We start from the raw sequence: 26,625 nt of genomic DNA, 5'->3' as shown, positions 1-26,625 counted from the left end.
GCAGTTGGCACAGTGCTGGGAGAAGTGGCTGATAACACCACAGGGTCATGCTGCCATCCCGAGGAACTTGGATAGGCTGGAGACTTGGATAGCTGAGAGGGACCTTGTGCTGTTCAGCAGGGAGAAATGCTGAGTCTTGCCCCTGGGGAGGAACAACCCCAGGCTCCAGCACATGCCAGGGCTTTCTGGTCAATGCCAAGTTCACAAGACAGCAATGTGCCCTTGCAGGAAAGGCAGCCAGCAGTGTCCCAGACTGCATTAGGAGGAGCATCACTGCAAGGCGAGGGAAGGGATCCATCACCTCTGCTGAGGTGATGCTCACAGTGCCATGGGCAGCGCGCTGGCTCTTAGCCCAGGCTGGCACTCATGGCCAGGTGAGGGGATGTGTCCTAGTCCCCCTCAAACAACCTGCCTGCCATTCCTGGTACCAGTAGTCTATGCTCAGGCTCTGCATCTCTGCACCCCACTGCGCGGGGAACAAGCCCACCTCCAATGAGCCACTTTGTCCTTGTCACTGTCTCCCCCTTCAACCCAGCCCTCAAGACAACAGATTTTAGCCTGGCTGACAGCGCAGGTAGCTTCATGGCTGAGAGCAAGCCTGCAGCAGGACTCTGGCCATCCAAGAGCCTGAACCAGGCTCTGCCTGCACCGTGGGAAGGAGTGAGCCATGACCAGGGAGCAGCTCATGGCAATGGTGAGTGTCAGTTCACAATGAGCTGGACCCATGGATGGAGCTGGTGTGGGAGCACCAGGATGGTCTTGGGTAGGTGAGGGGTTGCATCCAGGGGGAAGAGTCCTGAAGGCTACATGCCCCAGGGGAGATGGAGAGGAGCAGGCGGTGGTGCCACGTCCTTTCTCCCCTGGCCCCTGCCCCCCACCCTGCAACCACAGCCCCCTGTGCTCATGGCATCGTTTTTTTATTGTTTTCAGGAGAGAAAAGTGCTCTCCAGGAGGATGTCCCTGGACCCTTGGTGAGTGGAGGTGCCCCTGTGGCTTGGGGGCAGCACAGGGGAGCACTGCTACTCAGGGGACTCCCTTGGGCCAGCTCCCCACCAGGTCCCAGCAGACCCCATCACTGCTGGCCACCACTGGGGACTGAGGCCTTCCCGTTCGGGGACTGATGCTGCTTCCCTCACTGGTCCAGAACTGAGGGGACAGGGCTTTGGGGCTGCTTTTGACACATGGGCACAGGATACGGGTGATGGGGCTGCTGTGCCACAGCAGGGTGAAGACCTTGATGCATTCCTCCGGAAGATGGTGGCCATGGGCAATCTCCAGAGCCAGGGGTTTGCCCAGACAGACCAGGCCCCTCCACAGCCCAGCAAGAAAGGTGAGTGCCCAGCACCTAGGAGGTCCTGGGACCTGGCCCACCTGCACTAACCTGTGTCGTGGTTTAAGCTAAAACCAGGACAACCTGAAAAGAGGCCTTGGCAAGCAGGGGCTGGGCTTGGCGTGGAGATGCTCGTGACTCGGGGTAGAGGGTGCTTGTGGTCTCAACTGAGGCATTCAGCTCCCAGGCTGTGCTCCTAGAACTGACTTCAAAGCCGGAGAGCCTGGGAGAAGAGATGGACATCTCCCTTCCTTTAAACTTTCCAGCTGTAGCCAAGTGCTCCTGCATCCCCTTGCACGGGTTTCTTTTCCTTCCCTCCCAGCTTGCTTCTGGAAATACTGTGTCACCAAGTGAGGGGTTCAGGAGGAGCTCTGCCAGCCGCATCCTGCCACCACGATCCCAGCACCTTCCGTCCACACCCGACCCTGCTGGACTGATTGCACTGAGTTGTGAAAGGGCTCTGGTCCCCTGTGGGGAAAGCGGGGAGGGTCTGCAGCAGAGGAGGGGTGTTGTGGGGCAGGGGAAGAGTGCATGAGGATCTGGGGTACAGGACAGTGCTTCTCCCATAAAGCAGCCCTCCAGGACTCCTGGCAAGGCAGAGCTGCCACTGTGGCCTGGCAGGGACGTGCCAGCTGCCAGCAGGAGCTGAATAAACCCCTCACACCAGAGCAGCATCCTGTGGTTACTCATTCCCTGCATCCTCCCAGCGCCACAGGCAGGGTGAGGGCCCATGTCCATGGATGTGCCCCACGAGGGGACATTGTTCCCGTGGGACAGGGTTTCCCTTCTCAGCACCCTCCGTGCCTGGTGGCTGCAACCCTTGCGCTGACACTACACAGGCGAGGCGTATTAAAATAAATTTATTGCTGTTCTTAGATTACAAAACCCAAACAAACCAAATCCCATTAATAACAAAACCAGTCCCCAAACCCAGTGCTATGAGAGGCAGGCTTGCAAGGACACACCTTTTAGTGCAAAGAGGGAAGTGGCAGTGAGGGCCAGAGGGGTTCTGCTGCGGCCCTGCAGGACCCACCGTGCTCACTGTACAGTATTGTTTTGCCCACGGGCTGGCCGGGGGAGGGAGAGGGGTCTGGCTGAGCTCACGGACACTGGCAGGAGCCCTTGGGGAGCTGAAGGTATAGGATGGGGTGTCATGGCTGTGCAGAGTGGCTTTGATTCTTCTATGCATCAGTGGACAGGAAGGCACAGTGCTGAGCCAGGGAGCACCAAACCTGCCCCCATGTCTCCGACAGACACAGTGCTCTGTACAGCAGCTTTTGCCTCTTGGGCTGTCTGCTAGCAGGGTGTGGAAACCAGACGGATGCCATACCCTGTGTGCCTCCATCTGCCAGTCAGGCACCTGACATGCTGGTGAGGACTGAGGTGGACCTAGATCAGCACACGGCTGTATCTCCTGCAGCATCTTGCAAGACAGGGAGAGGTTTCTTAGCTTTCAGGAGCCACATGGGACCTTGCAGCAAGCAGCATATAGCTCTGGGTTCTGGTACACAGGGAAGGGATGCCCTGATCCTCAGCCCTCCATCCTCAGCCCTTTACATGCCTCAGCACCCCCCTTCCCTCCCGCAACAGGTCCTGGCACTCTCACACCAAGAGCCATCCACCTGCCTTCATGTCCTAATGGGCAGTAGGATGCATTACAACACCTGAGCAGCGACAACAATGTGTCACTGCAGCAAACTACTGGGGATGGAGCCTTCCAGTTCTTCAGATGGAGCCTGGATGCTGTGGTGGAAGAGAGGGCTTGCCCAAACACGCTGTGGGGTGGTGTGCAGAAGGGTGACTAGGTGAGCTCCAACAACTCCAGCCCAGGAGGTGTGCTGGGATCCTGGGACACCTCTTCCGCAGCATATGGCATGGCTGGGACTGCGCAGGGCTGGCGAAGCAGCTCCAGCAGTGGATGGGGAGGCAGAGCCGGCCGAGCCATGGGGGAGGGATCTCTCAGCTGCTCTTCCACACAGTGCTGCTGAGGCAGGCGAGCGCTCCACTTTGCCCATGACATGCAGGCACAGGCCACGAGGCCAGTTTTCGGGGAGCAGGGATGGGTCCTTGCCAGAGGAGCGGGAGGAGGAGTGGTGTGAAGCAAGGCACTATTAGGAAGGACAGGGGCAGCAGTGCTTTGAGCCCCCTCCGGTCCCTGCCTTGCGGAGGGAGGCGGGTGCCCCTTGCGGGTTAGGTCATCTTTCTGGCCACGCTGGCATAGGTGTGCTCGATCTCCTCATCCGCAGGACATGTGTGGCTGAACTCGTCGCAGGCATACGCATTGGTGAGGTAGCGCCACACGCCTGTCATGTCTGCCGGGATCTCAAAGTTGCGGTACTTTTTGGCTGCAATCTGAAGAGGGGAAGAGAGTAAGAGGCTGAGACTTTGCAGGCCTGGGGAGGATTCATCTCTGGGACAAATACAGGGGACCCAGCTACAATTTGCATCCCCCCACCTTGTGACCTCCCCTTGGAGTGGCTGTCCCCACTGCAGCCCGAGGACTGTGCCGTTACCTTGATGATGTGCAGTTTGGGCAGGAGGTTGCAGTCAGCCAGCGTCAGATGGTCTCCATCCAGAAACCTCCTCTTGGAGACGGTGACATCTTCCACACTGTCCTGGTCGATCTCGTCAGGGAGAGGCGTGTTCAGGTAAACGTCCAGGCGCTGGAACTCCCGCAGCAGGGCCTTCTCAAAGCCTGGGTACACAGGGGGACAGGCACCATGAGCCGGTGCCCTGGGTGAGCCCACAGAGCCACACCAGTGCTGCACACCACTGCACCCTGGCCAGAGCCTCTGCTCCCAGGAGACTCCACTAGCATCACCCCATACTCCTCTCCCCAGCGCCTGCACATGGGGCCATTAGCCCCATGGAGCTCGAGGCTGCCTTCACCCTTCCTGCCCACACCTCTGCTCACCAGGAAAGCTTTGGTGGGGAAGGCAGCGGTATCCTTCACCGCCAGTTAACCTCACCTGGATGCAGACAAAAGCACCTCCCCACCCAGCAAGGCAGATCATGGTGTTTCTTACTGATATTCGCTTCCTTGCGTGGGTTCTTGACGTACGCCGAGAACTTGGCAAAGATGTCACTCCCCACATCGAAGGACTCCTTGTACTTGGGACTGAGGCGCGGATACCTTCAAAGAGACACTTGTCAGTACGGGCAAGGATAAAGGCAGGATTCAGCCTTGTGGTTCCCAGGTGAGTTATGCCTTGAGTGCCAAGGGACATGGGTCTTTCCTTCCATTGTTTTCCACTCCAGCCCAGCCCCCTCCCCTCGCAGCCTAACCCACTGCCTTCCCCAGGGGATGCAGCCCGCTGGCACTGCCATCCATGTCCCTGCGGAGCAGGGTGCCAGGTGCTGGGTGGGAGCCAGCCCCGTCCCGCACTGCCCTGGGCACCTCCCAGTGCCCTTCCTTGGTTTCCCAATCTGCCCGGCACTGCACAATGCTGCAGCGTGCCCAGCGCCCCCAGAGGGGAAGGAGGGAGCTTGAGATTACATGGGTGGGCCCAGGGTCTGCTCCAGGAACTCCTCAATCTTGATGAAGTCTGTTTTCAGCTCCTTGTTGAACAGCAAGAAGGGTGGGTTGGTGCCTGGTGCTAAGTCCTTCAACTCTTCAGGTTTCCTGGAGCGGAGGAAATGAGTGGGCTCAGTGCCTGCAGCCTCCCACAGTGAATGGGCCAGGCTGAGGTGGGGCTGTGGATGGGGCAAGCACCGGCAGCATCCCCACTTTCATGCGCCACTGGGTTTGAGGGGCTGAGAAGCGCTCCCCAGCCTCTCGGTCTGCCCTGTAGTGCCTCATGCTTGTACCCACACCCAGACCACAGGGGGTTCCTGTGCCACACACAGATTGGCACATGGCTGGTGCTCTGTGCTGGCCCCCTAGCAGCACCCCATGGTGGGGGCTGTCACCCCATCCTTCTGGCATGCTGGCTGTGGGATAGGAGGAATAGAGTTGAGGAGGGGTGTCTTGCCCCACTGCTGGCCCAGGACTGGGCCGTGGAGCTGCTCACCTGGTCATGTCCACTGTGGTGACGTTGAACTTGACCCCTTTCAGCCACAGCACCATGAAGAGGCGCTGGCAGAAGGGGCAGTTCCCGATGTTCTCTCCATCCAGACCAGCCTGCAGGGGAAGCAGAGAAATGGGGATTTAGTGCCTGGGCTGCGCTCTGGTGAGATGCTTGGAGGTGGAGAGCCTCTGGAGCCAGTCTCAGGAGGAAGGTACATGGAGGACCAGACTGGCACCCCGGCACCCATGCTGTAGGAACCTGGCCCACCACCGGGGCTTGCTCAGCTGCAGGATTCCTCCTCTGAGCCGTGACCCTGCTGCCTCTGGGAAGATGGGAAAGCATCCTCAGGATGCCTGAGGTCAGGCCCTTCCCAGAAATGTGAGATAAAGCCAGCAGGAGGAGAAGGAGGAGGCAGGGGAAGGAGGTGGAGAGTGGCTGCCGGTGGATAGGGAGGAAGGGAGGATCCGCTTGGCTGGGAGACCAGGCTGGAGAGGGTGGTGAGAAGGGAAATGTGCTCATATTTGCCAGGAAAAGAACAGTTTTCATGTGCTGCTAACGTCTGCCTCCAGTTGTGTTTAATAAATCCAGGTGTGATTTTCCCAGGGCTGATAATAGCCAAGAACCACCCAAGCAGCCTCCTGGGCCTTGAGGAGAAGGGGGTAGGGGTGGCAGGGTTGAGCAGTGGTGGATCTGTGCTGGCATCCCACGCAGCATCAGTGGGGAACAGAGCTGTGTGTTAGCTCCTAAAGCTTTGGTCATGTGCAGACAGTCCCTTTCAACCCCTCTGCATGGACACAGCTGCAGCATCTCAGTGCTTGAGGGGCTGTTCTGTGAGCAGGATGGGGACAAACACCAGCGGGGAAGCAAGGAGCTTGGACAACCTGCCTGTGTTCCAGCAGGGCTCCCTCATCAGCCTCTCTCACCCACATGATGCCCATTCGGCAATCGCTAAGGGAAAGCAGCAGCAGGTGGAGCAAAGCCTATGTCCTTGCTACATAGCAGCTAAATACCTTTTGCGAAAAGGATTGAGACACCTCATGAGTTTGGCCAAGATGAATGGGGCACGTCACGTCCCGTCCCGTCCTGTCCTCTCCTCCCCTCCCCCCCAGCCAGCGCATGAAAATGGGCACAGACGCTGCTGAGAGAGGGAAGTTGGTAAAATGGCTCACAGGAAACCCGACTTCTTTAAGAGCAGTCAGCGGTTCCTCAGCTGCACATGAAGCACGACCCTGCATGATGCGCGCCTGGCGTCCTGCTGGTGCAGGAGGAGCAGTGCAGCCACGCCAACTTCTTCACGGGGATGCTGCTCTCACGGCACCCGGCAGGAGGCACGACCCCCGGCTCTGCAATGAGCCTCGAGGTCAGCCGGGGAGCTGGAGCGCAGGGGCTGAGCAGGAGGGTGATTGGAGCTGGGAGGATTTGGGGTGCAGAAGTCAAGCAGCAGCAGTAACATCCAGAGTGGGCAACTGGGGCTGGCTCCAGAGCTTGCACCTCACTGGGACCCCAAAGACACGCTGGGTGGGGATGCTTCATTAGCAAAGATGTAGAGACCTGTGCCTGGCTCTGCTGGGCTGCACTTAAGTGCCATGAGTCTTGCAGAAACCTGTGGGCTGTGGAGTGCTCGGCTGCTCCAGGAGAGAGGCACCAGCCTCAAACTCATCCTACAGGAGATGCTAAACTGATCAAACCGAACCCCTGATGTACTGAGGGCTCCACTGGAGCTGGTGTCTGCTTTTCCACCATGCCAACACCTTCTAGTCCTTCCAGGGGAATGAAAATTACTTCTTAAGCAGTGTTTCCTACGCTCAGCTGTCCTGAAATGGTGCTCCTGAGAAAGGAAATGGGAACTAAGAAACAGATTCTGGGATATACCCAGAGAAGCTGAATTCACACAGGAGGCTTTTGGTTGGCTATTAATAAGAAATGCTCCTGGGAAGCTGCTGCTCAGGAGTGTCCTGGGTCAGCTTATAACCAACAGGCTCCTTTGGTAAGGGGTATAAGGTTGTGTGTTGGATCTCCTATGAGAGAGCACAGCCGCAGGGGTTCCCTGCAGGCACCAGAGCAGGGCACCCTGCCCTGGGGAGAGCACTGGGAGTCAGGGCAGTCAGGGAGAGGGGCTGGGGACACTCGCAGCTGCATGTTGTCCCTCCCCAGCAGCTTCCCCCCGCCCGATGCCAGGGAAGTCATCGCCCTTCGCTTCTGCCTCTGCAGAGCTTTTGCCCCTGCTTCCGCCCACTCCACCCCTCCGGCGCTGCAGCAGGGGCCAGGGTGCAGAGCCGGCAGCCTCCAGGCTGACCTTCCCCACTCTTTTCCCCACTGGATGATGGATAAACCCAGCACAGGCTGGTGCAGCATCTCCAAGGAGGGGCAGCTTTCTAGCCCCAGCTCTCTGGGGCCTCACGAAGCTGTGTTAAACCCCAAAGTTCCTTGGCAGTTCCTGTGGTTTCCCCCTCAGTGAAACAGCATGAAACACTGTAGGAGGAGGGAGCAGTTCTGCGTGCCTGAGGCACTGCAAAGTGCTCATCACCCACTGGGACCTGCCCACAGTTCCTGCAGCCACCCTAAAGCCCAGGGAGCAGTCATGGGACAGCTAAAAGCCTTGTGGGGCTGAGGGGCAGAGGTTCCTCTGGGTAGGGAGAGCCTCACAGCCACAGGATGATGCTCTCATCGGGACCATGGCAGGGCAAAAAATCGCCAGCCCTCTGGGGACCTCCTGCCCCAACCCAAAGGTGATGCAGGACCTGCTTCACACCCTCCTGTTCTCACCAAGTTAACTGCAGCATTTGCCAGAGCGAAAGCCAGGCAGAGGCAGGGTGCGGGTAGGTGCCTGTAGGAGCACCGCCCCCCCCCCCCCCATGATTTATGGCTGTCTCATGCTGATTTATGGCTGTCTCAGGACAGACCCCGGCCCTGTGAGGTGCAAGGCGTGATGGTGTAGGCAGGTGACTTTGGTAAAACTGGGTGCTGAATGGCAGGAGGAGGCATAGCATCACTTTGGTAGCAGACAAGCCAGAAGGGGTTTTTCAGACTAAATTAAGGCACAGGGGAAGTCCTGAGGATGCTGCTGCTTTGTTTTCAGTTTCCCTTCCCTCAGAAGGTCCCTGGAACATGCTGCCGCCATTGCAGTCACCTCATGTGTCATTTTCCACGTCTCCCTGGCCACCCCTGGGAACAAGTAGTGCTAAGAAAGGAATTCAAGACCCCCATTACTTTCACCCAGAAAATACACTTGTCTGGATCTGGCTCAGCTGAGCTCAGTGCCTGGCAAGCATGGCCGTGGCCACAGTCTTGGCAAAGGGATGGGGACATCACTCCCACAGAGGCTCAGGTTATCCTTTCCAACATGTATTCCCAAGTGCTACCCAAGCAGAGCACCGCGCAGTGCTCAGTGCTGCTGGGTGCCTGTTCCCAGGAAGCTGGTGCCTCTGGCCAGGCACTGCAGTGCCTCCAGTAACCGCGCTGCCCGGGAGAGGAGTGGAGACCACCAAGACAAGTAGCTACAAGGAAACCCCTAGAAACCTCAATGTGGTGGCACAGGGAGGCTTCTCTCCCCTTGGCCACTGCCACTTAACAGCGTGTCCTGCGGCCCCGCTGGCATCGCTGGTGATGCATGTGGGTACCAGCACTAGTGCTGGCTTCTCTTTCCCTGCACGCCATTGAGGATATTTTGAACTCGTGTTAAAATATTCCTGGGGAAGTGTTCAGAAAATTGCTGAACAGGGAAAAACCCTATTTCCAGTGAGTAACCCCTTGACCTGCTCTGTGAAGCTGTCCCATCCATCCCACCGTGGCACCTTATGGCTCCCAGGGCGGGGTGCTCCATTTCACAACCCTGGCCCACAGGAGAAGCTGAGGCGGCTGCTCAGCCCTCCCACTCGCTGCTCCCTGGTGGGGGTTCCTCTCATTTGGGTATGAGAGGCGCATGTGTGCCCGCTACCCCCTCACACCAGCTGCCAGCAGCGCTGCTCCCAGGGTATGAGACAGGGGCATCCTGCAGGATGCTGGTGTGACACCCACTGGTGCCTGCACCTGGTGCCTCCCTGGGGCACCTGCTCAGCTGCCTTCATGGCCAGTGATCCCAAACTTGGTTCCTGTCTCCAGCCTTCTGAGACGTGAAGACACTCCCGAGCTCCCACCACCCGCACCCAGCTGGAGCCTGGTGAGGATGAGCTTGCAGGGAACTGCCAAAGAGCAACTGTTCCCCCCCAGGACCCACCTTCACAAATAGCTCGATCTCAGGCTCTTCGGTGGCGCTGTGCTGCCGACTCTCCATCCCAGGAGCGTGGGGAGGGATCGCTCACTGCTGCGCTGACTTGGTCTGTCCTCCGTGGAGCACCAGCACGGGAGGCTTTCAGAGGGTTGAGGGCTTGAGCACCTTGGCTGCGCTCACACCCGCTCGCGGAGGGCCGGGGCTTGCCCTTTCCTTCCTTTTGAAGCGGGGAGGAGCAATGGGGTGTGCGTCTGCCGGGACCTGCCACCGGGGAGGGGGAAGCTGTGAGGCCTCCCAGCCGTGACTCAGCACGGGTCTATCTGGATGCTTTCACGGGTCCCCTTCCAGTCTATCGCACCCACCCAGGCGCTGCTCTGGTGTCTGGGAGCCCTGGGCTGGCAGCCCCAGCACCACTGCCATTGCCTCCCTGCCAGCTGGGAATGGGGGTTCTACAGGGGAAGCATCTCTCCCGTCACTCCTCACGCTGCTCCACTCTGGTCTTGCCCCTTTGCCATTCTCCCACCCTTGCGCCCAGACACCAGAGCCCAGGTCTTGCCACTTCTTTCTCTCTCGGGGGTGAACCAAGCTGTCACCTTCCCACTGCCTCCCAAGGCACAAGAGCACAGCTCCCCTGCCTGCCCAGAACCACCAGGGCGGGCTCCTCGGAGCACCCCTGGTTGAAAGGAGCCAGGCACAGGCCTCAGCTGTGCTGCAGAGCAGCCCAGGAGGGTGCAGTGGGAGCCCCAGAGTGCTGCTGGCAGCAGCCCAGCCGGGGCAGTGCGTGGCAAGACGATGGGAGGTATCCAGGGCTGACCCCCGCCAGGGCCCCCCCTGTTCCTGGAATTTGGGCTGTGTCACAGGAAGGATGACCACTTGTTTTCCTCCTCAGGATGGGAGTGAAGTGTTCTCTGTCAGATCATCCTGGCTGCGGGCCCAGAGGAGACGGCTTCCCAGCACCCACGTGCTTAACTCCTCTCTTGGGCAAGTCCCATCTCACTCCTTGGGACCTTGTATCTGGCACCGAACTTTACACAAATGGAGATCCCAATTCAGCCCACTCCCCCGCCCCCCCAGGTTGGGTAAGCTCAGGCTTTCCTAAAACTCAACAAGCCCTGATAGAGAGTCCACCCGAAGCAATCGTGCTGGGAAAGGATTGTGTAGGCTCCCAAGGGAGTCTCCCCAAGGGAGATGTTTCTCCTTGGTCTTGCTGTGCAGCCCAGAGCGGTGCTTACACCATGGGCTGTGCGGGGAGTGGGGAACTGGGAGGCATTTTTCTCTCTGCCCCATCAAAGCATTTGGAGGACTTGACACTGCGCCTGATGGGTCAGGAAACTGCCCAGTAAGCGAGAGGGGTGAATTAATGACACTGTGAGCGTCAAGTGCGGCCACGGCAGCACCCCTAGGACCCATCCTACTGCCTGCACCCTGCTATGGACCCCTGGATGATGTGTGCTGGTCCCTGCTGCTGCCCCAGCCCGAGGGGTGCTGAGCCTGCTGGAGCGCGCCGGCTCCTGGCACTGCCGGCTGCTGCTTGAGGCTGACCTCAGCCGGATGCATTCCCCCGAGCCACCAGCTGAGGCAGCAGGCAGGGGTTTAACTGAACTGCTGTGCTGCGGGGCACTGCCCGGTGCCCTCCTCTGGGATGTCGAAGTGCCCGGTATACAGCCCTGCCGAGGCTGCAGGGGCAGAAGAGCAGTAGCAAAGAGGCCCCGGCCCGCAGTGGGTTTTGCAGGGAGGGTGTTTGCCCTTTCCACAAAGGAGGCACTCCGGCAGCCCTTCCCTTCCTCCTCAGAAGGCCAAAATGGAGATTACAACACACATGCATCCGGACTTCTGCCTCACCGTGCCAGTGCAAAAGCAGGAGGCAAGTTGGAAGCCCCTGTGGTGAACAAAGGCGTGTGGGAAAGGGGCTGCTGGCTGCCAGCGACAGTGGTGCCAAGGCACAGAACCACTTGCGCCTCTGGGAACACGTCCCTCCGTCCCTCCCCGCGGGGGGGGGTGTCCCTGTGCTGAGCGTGCCCCAGCTGACCAGAGCAGCCCCTTGCACTGGCAGCGCACACAGAGCGGGCTCAGGGGCCCTGCCTGGGCAGGGCACAGAAACGAGCCATTGTCCCCATGCTGCCTGCCTGGCGCCAGCCGCCACTGTGACCACGTTGCAGCCAGCAGCACTCGTGCCATGGCCGGGCTGGTAGGGACAGCAGCAGCCCTGGTCCTCCTCTGCCTGGCCGTGGGGCTGGAGGCCAGCCCGGAGCTCTCTGGTGAGTCGGGGCATAGGCAGGGTTGTGAGGGATGCTGGGGACGGTGCAAGGGGTGGGTGAGGCAACAGCAGATTTGGGGGGCTCAGGACAACAAGTGAGGCGCCAACCGGTGAAGGCCAGAGGAAGTTTGCCAAAAAGAAATTGGGGTTTTGCATCCTCACCACAGCAGGGCTGGGTCTAAAACCACCCTGTACATGCCCCACAGCCCTGGTGTGAGTGAGGGGGCCGTTTCCTGCGTTGCTGCTGCTGTGCTCCATTGGACAATTTGGAGGCAGAAATGCAAAACACCAAATCTTAAGGCAGACCCCAGTTTTCCTGAGCCCCCCATGCACAGACATGATACTCATGGTCTTGGGTGGTGTGTGAAGCTGAAGACTCCTGGAGTACCCAGGGCTTCTCTGCAAGCCTTTGCTGCTCTGAAAAATCGAGGGCAGAGATGGGCCGAAGCTCTACCCAGTTCCTGGCTGGAACTGGTGACTGTGGTCCCCATCCAGAGCCGCTCATGAGGAGGGGGCTGCAAGGTGCACTGCCCCAGGGCACGGCCAGACCTTCTCCCAAGGGCAGCACTGGTAGCCAAGGTGGAAGTTTGGGATCTCTTGTGCCACAGCACTTGGAATAGTGAGGAGGGTGCAGGCACAAACAAGCCCCGCATCACTTCACCCCCAGGTATCCATCATGGAACCACTGAGCGGCAGCACAGGCACTGAGGAGACGGAGGAGGAGGAGGAGAAGGAGGAGGAGGATGATGTGATTTCATCCGGGCAGAGCTGACGGCACAGCCGCACCGGCAGGGACTGAGTCAGTCATGCTGGATGCACTCACATTCTGCCTGCAGCCTCCTCACCATGGCTTCACTCAGAAAAAATCTTCACAAGTGCTCGCTGCCCCAAAGTGTTGTGATGGAGCAGCAGAGGAGGCTGCTGCAGGGCAGGCTGGACTTGGGGAAACCCATTTCTCCCCTGTTCCTTGCCCATGTCCCTCAGCCCATCGTGCCCCAACTACCCGGGCACCAGCTGCCTCAGTGATGGGAAGGTCAGCCTGGAGATGGTGCCAGGCAGAAGCCGAGTGCCTCCAGAGCCTGCACAAGAGCCTGGATGCTGCAGCAAGAGTGGACCTGCTGCTTCCATGAGTGCAGGGGAAGGAGATGGGGCCGGCAGGGTCCTGGGCAGAGACCCCTGTGCCTCGAGGCCCACAGCACCCCGTGATGTGGAGTGACAAGAGGAGAGGTACAGGACAGGGTTTGTCCTGCCCTCTTCATGTGGGCACTGCACCCCAAGGGTCTGATCCAGCTCTGATGTGCCCTCCATGGAGCACCTTTGCATCTCACTGGAGCTCTGATATGGCTAAGACAGCATGTCTACTCCCATCCACCCTCCTCTGCCTCTCCTCTCTCCTCCAGCACTCAGAGGAGAAGGCAAGGGCTCGTCTGCTCAGGGCTGCAGCCCTTCCTCTTGCTCATCCTACACTTGCAAGGAGAAAGATTAACCCCGATTAACTCCCAGCAGCTCCCAGCTGCATCCCTGGCTGCCTCTGGGGCGTGATGCCAGCAGCAGGGGACAGAGGGTTCATGGCAGCAAGGGAGGTGAAAGGGGCCCTTTGTGCAGCTGGGCCTGGCACTGGTTTGCAGAGGGACAGCAGGAGAAGCATGGGGCTGGATGCTGGAGCTCCCACCTCCTTGTGTTGGTCTGGGGGAGTTTGACACAGCGCAGGATAGGGTCGGGGTGCGTGTCCTGCCCTGGACCCTCGCATAGGACTGGGATGTGAGTCCCTCCAAGGACTCCACAGCTGAGGACTGGGGTCTGTGACACAACCTAGGCAGGATTAGAAGGGAGAATTCAGGGAGAGAAGAGGCCAGTTCCCATTGGAAAGGCTTGCACCAATGCACTGGGCTTCTCTGGCAGAGATGGGGTCAGCTGGGCTCAGAGAATGACTTGGTGGCTCACACCCATTCACACCAACGCAGACAACTGTGGGAGCTCGCAGAGGCCGCTGGACCCTTCCTTTCTCCAGCCCACGGCTTGACATCTTGTCACATAGCATCCTCCTCTCCCCGCTCTGGCAATAATCTCTGGGTGATCATCTCTGGCTCATCCTTGCTCAGTCTTCCCTGTGTCTCCACATCTAACTTGATTTTCTCTAAACCTTTGAACCTTCATGGGATTCTGTTCTTATTTTTCCTGACCTGTCATTCGGCCTCCAGCTTTCACTTCCCTTTGCTAACCAGCTCAGCTGCTCCATACTGCTCCCTAGCCCCTTGGCTGCAATGCTGGATGTGAGATTTGCTGTGAGTCCACCCTGCTCCTGTTTGCCCTGTACGTGCCCAGCCCAGGTTGTCCTCACTGCCACCAGCTGCCAGGAGCTCAGCACCACCACCGCTGTGCTCCAGCATCCCCCCGGCCAATGCCACCGTGCTCTCTCCCCACCCAGGGTACCTGCGCAAGGTACTGAGGAACCACACCACGCACACATGTGATGGGGAGCAGCTCCTCATCGTCTGCCCTCACAGGACCACCATCAGCATCCTCGGAGCCTTCTACGGGCGTCGCGTGCCCAGCCCCAACCTCTGCCCCAGCCCTGGCAATGACTCCCAGGAGAGCACTGAATGCATGTCCACCACAGCCCACCTGGTAAGGGCAAGGTCTCGGGGACCAGGACCCACCCAGCTCCTTCCCTGGGTCACTGGGCTGCCTGCTTTGGCTGGGCGGCTGTACCGCAAGGGAGGCTGCTACCATCGGCATCGCGATTCACCCGTGGGATCCCTTCCTGGGAGGGTTTTGGGGAGATGAGGGTGGATATGGCCTTCTGCAGTGGGTCGCTGGGCAGGCAGGAGGCGCTGCTCCGTCCTGAACTGTGATTCTCGAGTAATCCCGCAGGATGCAGCAGGATGCAGCCCTGGCAGCTGGGGTGGGTCCTGGCAGTTGACGCGGGACAGGCCCAGGAGGGCTCAGCGCAGAGCCCCTCTTCCTGGGCCAGGAGAAGCACTTGTCCTTCAGGCAGCCCCCGGGAAGCAGGTTCATGAGGGAGGCCCAAAGGAGAGCCTGTGGGTGGCAGTAGCTGGCACAGGAAGGAAAGGCAGGCAGGACACAGGGAGGGGGCAGCAGGAGAGTCCCTCGATGGGGAGATGGTGTCACGTGCTGCTTTTCTATTGGGGTTACAGCTCCTTGAGGAGCTGGGACCTGCGAAACTGCAGCTGCATGCAGGTGCCCGTGGGGAAGGGGAACGTGGAGTTTGAGACGAGGAGCAAGAGCTGAGGGGCCAGTTCCCTGCTCCAGGAGCTCGTGAAGCTTTGCTGCCCTGTCCTGCTCCAGCTGCAGATCCCCTCCTGGTATCCTGCATATCCCAGGAGCTCTGCAAGGGCAGAGCTGGACCATGCCGGCCCCACAAATCATGCTGCAGGGTCTCCCAAGCTTACGTGTCAAGCACAGGATGGGGGATGTGACCCAGCAGAGATGTCTGGAGACCAAAGAGACAGACAGGGGCGCCATCACCGCAGGTGGTGGGATCCCAGCTGTAGGGCAATCCACTTCTCAGGGGGATGCGGGGGGCTGGGACAACAGCCCTGCGGGCTGCCCGAACCCAAAGCTATTGGGTGGGCAGCAGCAAAGGGCACCCAGTGCCTGAGAGGTCTGTTGGCTGCACGTGTGCTTTACACAGAGCCGCATCTGGGTGCATGGGTGTTGCACAGGGCTGCGTTACGGTGCACACTGACTGTGCTGGCACGAAGCTCTGTGTGAGTGCAGAGGGCTGGTTCAGGAGCCAACACGGGGGGGGGGGGGGCTTGGGGTGGGAGCAGACGTGGGACACCTCTGCGAGGGGAGAAGCTTTTTGTCTGAGTCTGGTGGTGGCACCGAGGTGGTGAGCACAGCCTCAGAACTCCTCACCCACCTCCTTGTCTGTTCCACTTTGCTCTCCAGAAGCTGCTGGCTGAGTGTCAGGACCAGCAGTGGTGCCAGTTCTCAGTGCACAGCCAAGTCTTTGGGCCAGACCCGTGCCCAGACACACACAAGTACCTCATTGTTTCCTACAAATGCCGGCCAGGTAAGGTGGAGTGGGATCTGGGCAATGCTGTCAGGGCCTCTCCCCAGCCTCAGCTGCTTGGGAAGGGCAGAGAGCGGAGCTGAGATGCTCCTGCGCCTTGCGGCCCTCCTGCAGCACTGCGGCTTGGGATGTGATGGGGCACTCCACAATGTCACACCCCAGGGAACCATCGGGTCAAAACTGTGTGTGAAAATGACAAGCTGAGGCTGCAGTGCCGACCAAAATCCGTGCTGGCCATTTATTCTGCCAATTATGGACGATTCCTGCGGGGGAAACCAGAGTGTGATGCCCTGAACACTGTGGGGCCCCATATAGGTACGCCAGAATGGGTCAAGCCAGAGAAACAGGGACAGAAGCTGGGCAGAGAGCATGGCACAAGTATGGCATCGGGCTGCCCCTGTGCCTCTCAGTGCCCCACAGGCAGGGGCAGGCAGGTCTGCCCACGGGTCCATGCCCCATGTCTTTGCAGAGTGCTTGGCTCCGGATGCCCTGCGGAGGGTCTCCAGGAAGTGCCACCGCAGGGGGAACTGCACAGTGGCTGCTGACCAGGCCACTTTCGGGGATCCATGCCTCCCTGGCACAAAGAAACAGCTACGAGTGTCCTACACCTGCGGTGAGAGTCACCACGGGGCCGGGGCCACAGGGGAGCCCCTGTTATGCAGCCCCGTGCCACACAGGCAAGGTGTGGGGCTGCCGGGCATGCAGGCGGCTGCTGGGTGGTGATGCTCCGTGTGTGCTCTCATTGCAGTGCCCAAGCAGCTGCTGGAGGAGGTGGGCCCTGACACCTCGGACCCCTTCCTGCTCTCGGACTACATGCACGGTATCATGAGGGGGAGGCTATGTCAACAGCCACGTGTTCACACCTGGGTGAACCAGGCCTTCCTTGGCCTGTCTGTACCTATGGTGCCCACCACTGGCACACATCCCACAGCTCTACCCCAGCATCACTGTCCCATGGCTAATGCCAATCAGTCAGTGCCCACATCTAAGCAGCTGGAGGGATGTGGTCACTCGGAGCTGAGAAGAAGGGGACCCAGCAGGAGCATCCTGCAGGCAGAGAAGCACTTGTGCAGGAAGGAAGGAGAGTGGCATGGGGATGAGGGCAGGCAGTAGGCAGCAGGGCGCTGGGGAGTACCCTGTGCCTCAGCTCACATCCCCTTGTCCACTACAGGTGGCTGGTACAAAGGGCCCAGGTTCTCCAGGCTCCGGGAAGACCGGATGATTTTTACTAGCACTCTGGCAGCTTTTGCCCACCTCTGGGGTACGTGCACTCCCCGGTTCTCATGCAGCACCTGGGGGAGCGGGACAGGCTTGGGAGGGTGGCTCAGGCCCCATGGTGGCCCCCACTCAGCCCTGGCTTGAGCACCCATGCTGGTCTGGGAGCACAAGAACAGGAGCTCAGAAGAGGAATGAGCCCCAGGGTCCTGCAGCATCCATGGTTGCAGTGCTGCTGTGATCATGCCCGCAGACCTTCCTTCTCTGACTGGCATTAGCTGGGTCTCCTTCCTTCCTGCCCTGTCTGTGGGGGCACTGATGGAGAACACTGCTCTGCAGGCAAAAGTTTCCCTTGCCAGGGGAAATAGCTTATTTAAGTCCCTGGCAAGACGATTCCTCCACCTGTTCTCCCTACCCTGCATCCCAATGGGGGTTTCATATGGAGAAAGGGGCATTTCAGGACACTGGTGGGTGCTGATGTTGGGTGAGGCTCCCATTTTCACTGGGGCAATCAGCCCTGGCTACAGAGGGCAACCCTACTCTCTTCCTCTTACATACGCCCAGCAGTGGGGGGTTCCCAGGCACTGGTACCTGCAGGCCTCAGAGGCAGTATGTACCCTGGTGTCTCTCTTTGCTCTTCACCCCCCAGGCGTCCCAGAGAAAGTTGGTCTTTACTTTCTTTGTGGGGTCTCCGGAGGCCTCATGCTCCTGCTGTGCATTGTCAGCCCCAAAACCACCTTCCTCCAGGAGGTGGGGGAGGCTCTCAGAGACCCAGAGCTGGGAAGCAGCTCAGAGCTGGGCAGGACCAAGCTTCAGGATGAGCAGGATGAAGACCTTCCCGATGACAGCTCTTCGGACTCCTCCTTCCGCCGCCTCACCCGCACCTACCGTGCCACCGACAGCATCTTCAGCCCTGAGCTGACGGCAGCCATGGAAGGAGCGGTGGAACACCAGGGCTGTGGCGGGGAGGAGATCTGGATGCCGAAGGAGTCAAGCCCATATGCCATCCACAAGATCAAATCGGCCACCAAATGAGAACTGGAAGAAAATGAAGGGAGAGCAATGTGGGGGTGGAGGCTGAGTGGGACCAAACATGGGAGAGATGGAGTTTGTGCTCCTCAGGGTGAGTGGCAGCAGGCCCACAAGCGGCCCCGGTGTGGCCATCAATTCACTGCTCCACCAGCCTGGAAAACTCTAACCCAGGGGTGGTAAGAGGTAGTCCCTGGGTGTGCTGAGGGGCTGCAGGGTGGCCCCAGGGACCGCCGGCTGCTTTGCTGCAAACACGGCACTAATCCTAAGATAACCTCCCTGTTCCTGGCTCATGCTGGCTGGCTTTAGTACTTACCCATGCTCAGCCAAGGCTGCCCTGAGCCTTCCCAGGCTGTTTACTCCTGTTTCTTCTTGGATGTTGCTTCTTCCACCCCTGATGCTGCCAACACCCCACAGTGCTTGGGCTGCATGCTGACAGCAGGGATGCAGGGAGGGCGCAGGCAGAGCTGGTGGGAAAGCATCACCTGGCACAGCCCTCCCATGCCACGGGCCTTGCGGCCCCAGTTCCCCCAGGAAGCTCAGCACAGGGCTGGTGCTCTACCCCTGGCTTTCCTTTGTGCTTCCTCCACTGGCAAGGGAGCCCTGGAGGTAACTCACTGGTGCTTTTTCCAGTAAATAAACACAAGGGCTTGTATGGCAATGTCTCCCTGACCCCTGCCATTAGTGGTGTATATGGAGAGAAAAGGAAGTGGCAAACCTCGGCCTTCCCTGTGGATCTCCTGGCCTCCTGCCTGTGTTTCTGGCACTGGGCCATAAGGAGCAACAAGTTGAGCCTGTTTTAGCATGGGAAAGGATAAGGGTTTAGCCTGAGGAAGGGAAAGGGGGGGAAAACGGTTCATATGGATCCTATGAATGATGATTCCCTGCCCTCACTCCTCTTGAGCCTGAGCCTCTCTGTTTGGTGAGCAATCACGGAGCAAGCATCCCCAGATGCTGTGCATAGGGGCTTTTCAGTTCCACAGCCTGGGGGCTGCTCCAGCTCCAACAGGCAGCACAGGCTCTGTGGTGCTGCAGGAAGGGGATGCATGGAAGCAGCGACCAAGATGCCAGCCAGCAGGGACACTCCAAGCACCAATGGTCTTGAGCTGGTGCACTGCGGGGTCTGTTTCTCCATCCACCACTGCACATGAAGTGCTTGGGCTGGGCACAGCAAGAGAGGGCTGGGGGAGACGTCAGTGCACCCCTTAGTCCAGCTGGTGCAGGTGGTCTCTGGGAGCGGGGGGGCACTGGAGCTGCACTGTGTTCAGCAGTGGATGCTCTCCTGGTGCAGAGCTGAGCACTGTGGCTATGCAGCAGCCTCGTGCTCCTGCTCCAGTGAGGGGGGGCAAGGACTTGTATCCTGCCTGATGTGGGGGTTTGCTGAGTAATGCCAGAGCCCAAGGGGAGTCTAGGTGGCTCTGGCATCAAACTGGCCTCCAGCATCCTTAGATGACAGGCAGGACTGAGACCACAGATTTGCCTCTGTGCTTGGAGGGTTTGCCCAGGGGTTTGCCTTGCAGGGTCCAGTTCTTGCTCCCCCATCTTTTCTCCAGTACCCCTGTGGCACATGAGGTGTGAGCTGCAGCTCCCACAAGTGGGAGCCTTCTGAGGACCTGCAGTATTGTGGGGACTGGAAAATCCAGCTTCCCATGCCAAGCCTGGACAGGATGGGCAGACGTGGACCCGCCCCAAAGCAGGCAGCTTGCCAAAGCCCCCGCAGAGCCACAGGCAAACCTGGATGGAGGTTTTCTGGCTGAAGATCTTATCCCACAGGCCAATGCACTGTTTCCATCAGCAGTGGGATGTGTCTCAGCTCTGCCTGGCAAGTATGAACCTGATGCATATTTTTGACTGGAGGACGTACTGCTCCAACATGCACAAGGAGAGGCAGACAGCTGGATCCCACAAGGATTCCAGACCAGCAGTGAGCAAATTTCAGGGAGCTCCCAGGCCAGGGACAGCAGCGGCTGCACCACTGGAGCTGGGGCTTGAGAGGACAAGTGGATGAGGGGGAAATGGGATGGGCTGGAGCTACAGCAGCCCTGACCCTTTCTGGGTACTGACGGCACCCGAGATATGTGGACTTGTCGTGGTTTAAACAAAGTCAGCCATAAATCACACAGTCACTCTCTTACTCCCCCCCCCCCCCACCTTTTTGGCTTCCCCCTGCTCCTGGAGGGATGGGAAGGAGAATCAAAAGAACGCAACTCCCACGGGTTGAGATAACAGTTTAGTAACTAAGGTATAACACAAATCACTACTGCTGCCACTAATAATAACGATAAAGGAAATAACAAGGGAAGAGAATACAACATCTCACCACCAGCCAACCGATAACTTGCCCCCCCAGCCCAACCAAGCACCAACCGATACCTCCTCCAACCCCGCAGTGCCCTAGCCCTTCCAGGTAACTCAGTTACATCCTGGGCATGACGGGCTGTGGTATGGAATACCTCTTTGGTCAGTTTGGGTCAGGTGTCCTGTCTCTGCTTCCTCCCGGCTTCCCCTCCTCCCTGGCAGAGCATGAGGCTCAGGAAGTCCTTGGCCAGACCAAACATTTGAGCAGTAACTGAAAACATCGGTGCTATCAGCACCATTCCCAGGCCGAAAGTCAAAAACACAGTCCTGCACCAGCTACCAAGGAGGAGAAAAAAAATGACTGCTACTGCTGAACCCAGGACAACTAAACCAGGTTTAACGCCCCCACCAGCCCTTTGAGCACCCAAAAAACATTCTGCTGCTCCTGGCCATCAGCAGCCCCAGGTCTTTCTGCTAGAGATGTGGCAGAGCTGCTTGTATATCGCCCTGTCTGCGGGGAGAAAGGAGTGTAGGATTATCCCAAAGGATTTGGATTAAATTTGGATCTGGAAAGTTTTGCAGGGAATCTGCCAAGGGTTTTGGGGGGAAAAGGAGCTCTCTCCCTGGCCAACATATTAAGCAGCACCCCCTTATGCCCCGCTTCAGGCTGCACGCACAGCAGCGTGTTGCAGCCCTCAGAGCTCAACCAGCGGGGATGAACTGGTGACTGCTGCTGCCATCCCTGCCCGGCTGGGCGTGATGGATCTGCCCTCGGCCTGGGACACCCTCATGGCTCCTCCTCCTTTCACGAGCAGCAGGTCTTTGATAAGCGGCGGGTGCGCTGTTTAACCTCTTAGTGAGGCAGCTCTGGTTTGTGCCTCGGTAGGTTTGAACGGTGTTCAAGTGATCCTGCAGTGCGGTAACAGCGAACCTTGCACCCAACAAACCACCTTCTCCCGGCATCGTGTTAAGACGGCTCTGCCGATGCCTTTGACCGTGTTCTCCAAGCGAACCGAACCACACATTCACAACACCGGCTCACAGGAGCTGCACGGCCAGCCCAGGGTGCCCCGTTCCCCCAGCCAGAGAGCCCAGCCCCGAGCAGGAAGGCAGGCCCGGCTGCGGGCAGGGGTCGAGCCCGCTACAGAAGCACTGGGCCCAGATGCCTGCGGAGGTCGTTCCACCCGAGCGGGGGATGCTCCCCGGTGAGCCGGATCCCACAGGGGGTGATGGAACAGCGGCCGCACCACCACGGCCCAACCTCAGCCCAAGAACCACCATGACACCCTGCCTAGCGACCCCGCGGCACCCATTTAAACGGCAACGCGTCCTCACCAATCACCGCCCGCCTCGGGGACGGGCGGCCCGCCCCGCTGTCAGCTCGCGCTTCTATTGGTTGCCGGGGCTGAATTTTAAACCCTGCCGTCCTGCCCCTTAGCAACCGCATCCCTACCTGCTCGCCGATTGGCACCCGCGTGGCTCCGCCCCGCACTCTGATTGGAGGACCCTCGGCCAGTGCTGGCCTGCGGCTGCCGAACTGCTACTTTCAAAAGAGCCGGGGCCGGCTGCGGCGTGGAGCTGGGTGCGGGTGAGTGCGGTGGGGCCGCGGGGTCTGGGCTCCTCGGGTGCCGGGGAGGGCGGCTTCTAGGACCCACGACCCTTCGGGAGCTGCAGGGGAGGGGGTCTCCGGCTCTCTACGGGATCCTGGGCCGCAGGGCAGTGCGACCTGCTCTTGGGGGTGGATGCTGAGCTCCTTCCTCCTTCGAGGGTGCCGGACCGCTGCTCGCTATGGGCTCGGTATCCCCCTGTAGGCCCGTTCCCCAGCTCCCTGGGGGAGGACAGCGGTGGGAATCCCTGTCCTGGGGGCTTCTGCTCCTTTGGAGTGTGGAGGTTGTCCTAAGCTCACTTACCCACCCTGTGTTTGGGGTGGGGTGTGAAGCGGTGGGAGCTCGTGCATCCCTCTCTGGGATGCAGGGGGCTGTGCACTGTCTCTCACACATCAGCCCTGCTCCCAGCAGGGTGCTGTTGACAGGGGTCATGGGGCTCCATGTCTATCGTGTCCTGTTTTCCCCTGGGAGGAGCACACCAGCCCTTCCCTGCACCCCCAGAACATCTCCTGCCATGCTTGGGGAGGGTGTTGGTGCTTGTCCCTGCTGCCCTACCCCAAGGAGGGACAAGTGCTGTGGCCTGTGAGGGTGTCTCTGGGCAGCTGCCTGCATCAAGTCCTGCTCCACTCCCAGCTTGTTTGTAGAGACTGAAGGAGAGGATGCCGTTGACACGCAATGCCAAGATGGTGATCACCAAGCAGCCCCGAGCAGGCAAGATGGGTCCTGCTGCAGAGAATGCTAACCCTGAAAAGGTGAGTCCTGAGCCATGTGAGGGATGTGGGAGTCTCCTATGGGGCAGCAGGCTGCCATTTCAAACAGCTTCTATTGCAGGAGGAGAGCTGTCAGGCCAAGAGGTCTCCATCCTCACCCCAGGGTGCACCCAAGAAGAGGTCGGCATTCGGGGATATCACCAATGTAAGTGCTTCTGATTTGGTACCCCCTTTGAGCCCTCCAAGGGAGCAGGGCTGTGTATCCACTCCAGCACAGACTTGGGGGTGCCCCATGTCCTGTCTGTGGGAGGACAGGTCTTCCTGCAAGGCACTCCTCTCTATGCCCCCATTCTCACCCAAACAGTCTCACAAGAACCAGGTGGTGGCAGGGAAGAAGGAGGCCGTGAAAGTGGCACCAAACAAGGCACAGAGAGCCCATGCTGCTCTGGGGGTGGCCAAGAACAACGAGATCAACCTGAAAAAGTGAGTAACCAGAGGAGATGGGGACTAGGACCAGGGGATCTCTCCCACGGGGAAGAGCAAGCTGTGGTGGGGACTTCCTTTGGGCAGGGGAGACCATGAACCAGATGGGGAGGGCAGACAATAGGTAAAACAGCCCAAAGTTATGCCAGAGCAGGTTTAGGTTGGATACTAGGAAATATTTCCTTACCAAAAGGCTTGTCAAACACTGGAATGGGCTGTCCAGGGAAGCAGTTGTTTGACCATCCCTGGAGGTGTTTAGAAGTCACATGGATGTGGTACTTGAGGGCATTAAACTTGCGTAAACAGCACTTGGGGGCATTAAACTTGCATGAACAGCAAGTTTAGCTGTGAACTTGGCAGCATTAGGTTTGCAGTTGGACTGGATGACATTAAAAGTCTTTTCCAACCTAAATGATTCTAAGAGTCAATATGGGGATATTCTAGGGGTGGTTTAGACCCTTCCTCAGGCAGCAAGGGGCTCTGGAGAATCAGGCAGGAGATCTGACCTCCTCCCAGCAATGATGCACGTTCTTGTCCTGTTCAGGTCAATGAAGAAAAGTCCCCCAGTAGAGGCTCCTGCAGAACCCAAGGAGGATCCTGTGCCAGAGGAGCCAGTGCCTGCTCAGGTACTGGATCCCTCCAAGGAGAGGGTATGGACCCTGGGCTGCAGCATGGCCCCAGTCCCATTCTGATGGTGCTGGTCTTAGGCTACCACTGGTGATGTCAGGGCACTGTGCAGTGCTTTGTACCTCAGACACTTGGGCAGTGTGATGTGAAGCTGGGGAGGGTTTGGGGTAAGCCCCCAAACCTTCTGTCTTCAAAAGACCTTCTACGGAAAAGAGTAGGGTGGGGCTGCAGCGTGATGGGGGCAGATGGGAAATGGGGGCCAGAGGTACTTCAGCCTTGTCCTGAAGCACACACAGGGCTCAGGGTTATCCCCCGACCGCTGGCTCTGTCACACCAGGTGCCTGCTGTGGAGGACATTGACAAGGAGCAGCTGGGTGACCCCTATGCCAATGCCGAGTACGCCAAAGACATCTTTGAGTACATGCGGGGAAGAGAGGTGGGTGATGCCTGTCTAGGGAGTGCACTGGTGTGAGCAGGTCTGCCTGCTGCCTGGAGGCTCTGGTGGGGGTCTGCATGGGACAGGAGGGGGTTTGCTTGAGGGTGCTGGTGCCTGGTGAGTCCCTGACAGCCAGTACCTTGGCAGGAGAAGTTTATACTCCCTGACTACATGGACAAGCAGCCAGACATCAGCGGGGACATGCGTGCCATCCTGGTGGACTGGATGGTGGAGGTGCAGGTAAGTACCAGGGCATGGGGAGGGGGCATGGCCTTCTGCAGGTTTATCCCAACCTGGTTTTGGTGGGGGGGGGGGGGCATCACAGTGTGGTGGCAGAGGCTCCTGTGGGTGTCCCCAGTTCAGAGCTGACCTTGCCCTTCCCCAGGCTGGGGGTGAGCCTAGCCCCATGGGCACCTCTGGCCCCTGGAATGGGGAGGGGGGGGGCAGGTGGTTCTGGCTTCTGCCTGACACCTCCCTCCTTCCCCCTTCTCTGCAGGAGAACTTTGAGCTGAATCATGAGACGCTGTATCTGGCTGTGAAGCTGGTGGACCACTACCTGGTGGAGGTGGTGAGCATGAGGGACAAGCTGCAGCTCATTGGCTCCACTGCCATCCTCATTGCCTCCAAATTTGAGGTGACTCCTCATGTGCTGTTTTGGGGTGGAGTGGGTGCTGTGCCTCCCTCATCCCCACAGGTCATTGAAGAAGGCCAGGTCCCTGTGGTGCCAGGCCATTCCCCTGGGAGCAGCTTGGGGTGGCATGCCTGTCCTTGTGTTGACCCTTCCTGTGCCAAAGGGCTGTGAATGCAGTCCTCATGGGCTGGATCCTGTCTCCTGGTGTCACTGGAGACCTGGCTTCTCTCTGCTCCGGAGAGACTACCAGGACATCCAAGCTCCCCTCAGGCAAGCAAGGCTTTGAGTCACTGCCACAGGCTGGGGCAGTGCAGGTGACACACAAGCCCCACTGGGTGTTGTAACAGTCCTTTAGGGTCTGGCAGGGCATGAGCCCTTACAGGGCCTGCAGACTGGTAGGATTTCCTGCGTAGTGCCAGGGTGAGCCCTGTCATGGTGTTAAGTGGTTGTGCCTCACCAGGAGCGGTGCCCACCATGTGTGGATGACTTCCTCTACATCTGCGACGATGCCTACAAGCGGGAAGAGCTCATTGCTATGGAGATGAGCATCCTCAGCACCCTCAAGTTCGACATCAACATCCCCATCCCCTACCGCTTCCTGCGACGCTTTGCCAAGGTGGGTGTAGCAGGAGGGTGGGCTGGTTTCACAGTGCCTCCAGACACCCCATATGCTGGCTTCCCAGGGGGTGACATGCATCCCTGAGGCCCAGGGCTCACAACAAGGAAGGGTTGGGCCAGGTGTGAGGCTGCTGGTGGGGTGTGGAATCTGTGTCCTGTACCCCAGAGGCAACACTAGATCCTGAAAAGGGTGAGAAGGGGGAGGAAGCATCATTGTTGTAGAGGCTGAGCCTTTCCCTGCATGCCTGCCTGGCCGCAGTGTGCCCGTGCCACCATGGAGACGCTGACACTGGCCCGCTTCCTCTGTGAGATGACCCTGCAGGAGTACGACTATGCCCGTGAGAGCCCCTCAAAGCTGGCTGCCAGCTGCCTGCTGCTGGCGCTCACCATGAAGAATCTCGGTGGCTGGGTAAGTGCCCACCCAGACCCATGCTCTGCCAAGGTGCCCGGGGAGGCACTGTGGGGTGCGGGAGTGGATGGAGCAGTGTGCGGGGGTGATGCTCCAGGACTACGCTCAGGTTTGGGGGGCTGGAGAGGGAAGATCATGGCTATGCTCTCACGGAGAGTACCCAGCCCTGTTGTCACTTTGCAGACCCCCACACTGGAGTACTACAGTGGGTACCGCTCCCAGGACCTGCACCCTCTGGTCAAGAGACTGAATTTCCTGCTCACATACCAGCCGCGGGACAAGCTGAAGGCTGTGCGCACCAAGTACTCACACAGGTGAGCATCGCAGGGCTCTGCCCTCTCTGTGCAGGGTGGCACCACCACAACCCCATGCCTTTGTGTGCTGCAGAGAACTGTGGGGCCCTGATGGGTGGGGCTGTAGCTGAGGTCTGAACCAACATGCATCCTTCCAGGGTCTTCTTTGAGGTTGCCAAGGTCACCCCCATGGACATGCTCAAGCTGGAGGAGATACTGAAGAACTGCTAGCCCTGTCTCTGTACATAGCCTGTAAATAGCTGGGCGCTCTCTGGTGAAGGAGCACCATGTACATAAAGAACAATTTTAAGTAAATGGGAGGGAGTGGGATTAGAAAAGAAAAGTCATGTAGCTGTGAATAAAATACTGGGTTTGTCTTATGGGCTGGTTGGTTTTGGGACAGGGGCAGGGATGAAGGCGAGTACG

At 58.9% G+C, this 26,625-nt stretch overlaps 3 protein-coding genes across 4 annotated transcripts; 2 read left to right on the top strand and 1 right to left on the bottom strand.

Annotated features, from left to right (window-relative positions):
* Nucleotides 1-3,389: 3,389 nt before the first annotated feature.
* Nucleotides 3,390-9,796, bottom strand: LOC133265236 (chloride intracellular channel protein 2-like). Its single transcript, XM_061445535.1, has 6 exons — nucleotides 9,554-9,796; nucleotides 5,341-5,450; nucleotides 4,827-4,952; nucleotides 4,357-4,463; nucleotides 3,844-4,025; nucleotides 3,390-3,682 (listed from the first exon to the last, which is right to left on the bottom strand). Exons 1-6 carry the CDS (start codon nucleotides 9,608-9,610, stop codon nucleotides 3,521-3,523), a joined length of 744 nt encoding a protein of 247 aa, XP_061301519.1. The 5' UTR covers nucleotides 9,611-9,796; the 3' UTR covers nucleotides 3,390-3,520.
* Nucleotides 9,797-11,636: 1,840 nt separating this feature from the next.
* Nucleotides 11,637-18,184, top strand: LOC133265274 (protein eva-1 homolog C-like). The gene is made up of 8 exons (XM_061445615.1): nucleotides 11,637-11,805; nucleotides 14,233-14,432; nucleotides 15,720-15,843; nucleotides 16,006-16,158; nucleotides 16,313-16,456; nucleotides 16,592-16,663; nucleotides 17,015-17,104; nucleotides 17,708-18,184. Exons 1-8 carry the CDS (start codon nucleotides 11,724-11,726, stop codon nucleotides 18,091-18,093), a joined length of 1,251 nt encoding a protein of 416 aa, XP_061301599.1. The 5' UTR covers nucleotides 11,637-11,723; the 3' UTR covers nucleotides 18,094-18,184.
* Nucleotides 18,185-22,590: 4,406 nt separating this feature from the next.
* CCNB3 (cyclin B3) lies at nucleotides 22,591-26,579 on the top strand. Of its 2 annotated transcripts, none has more exons than XM_061445617.1 (11): nucleotides 22,591-22,744; nucleotides 22,824-22,907; nucleotides 23,067-23,185; nucleotides 23,730-23,811; nucleotides 24,150-24,248; nucleotides 24,396-24,488; nucleotides 24,745-24,882; nucleotides 25,340-25,495; nucleotides 25,757-25,906; nucleotides 26,090-26,220; nucleotides 26,358-26,579. In XM_061445617.1, exons 1-11 carry the CDS (start codon nucleotides 22,652-22,654, stop codon nucleotides 26,428-26,430), a joined length of 1,218 nt encoding a protein of 405 aa, XP_061301601.1. In that variant the 5' UTR covers nucleotides 22,591-22,651; the 3' UTR covers nucleotides 26,431-26,579. The 2 variants fall into 2 exon arrangements, with proteins under 2 accessions (XP_061301601.1, XP_061301602.1); XM_061445618.1 differs by having other exon boundaries at nucleotides 26,071-26,220.
* The last annotated feature ends 46 nt before the right edge of the window (nucleotides 26,580-26,625 follow it).

The sequence above is a fragment of the Pezoporus flaviventris genome, unplaced genomic scaffold (assembly GCF_033815535.1).
Source record: "Pezoporus flaviventris isolate CSIRO_AGI_PZ_B2104156 unplaced genomic scaffold, CSIRO_AGI_Pfla_v1 ptg000005l, whole genome shotgun sequence".
In the NCBI taxonomy this organism is placed as follows: Eukaryota; Metazoa; Chordata; class Aves; order Psittaciformes; family Psittacidae; genus Pezoporus; species Pezoporus flaviventris.
Note: the sequence above shows the minus strand (reverse complement) of the source record. Positions and strands in the feature narration are given on the sequence as shown.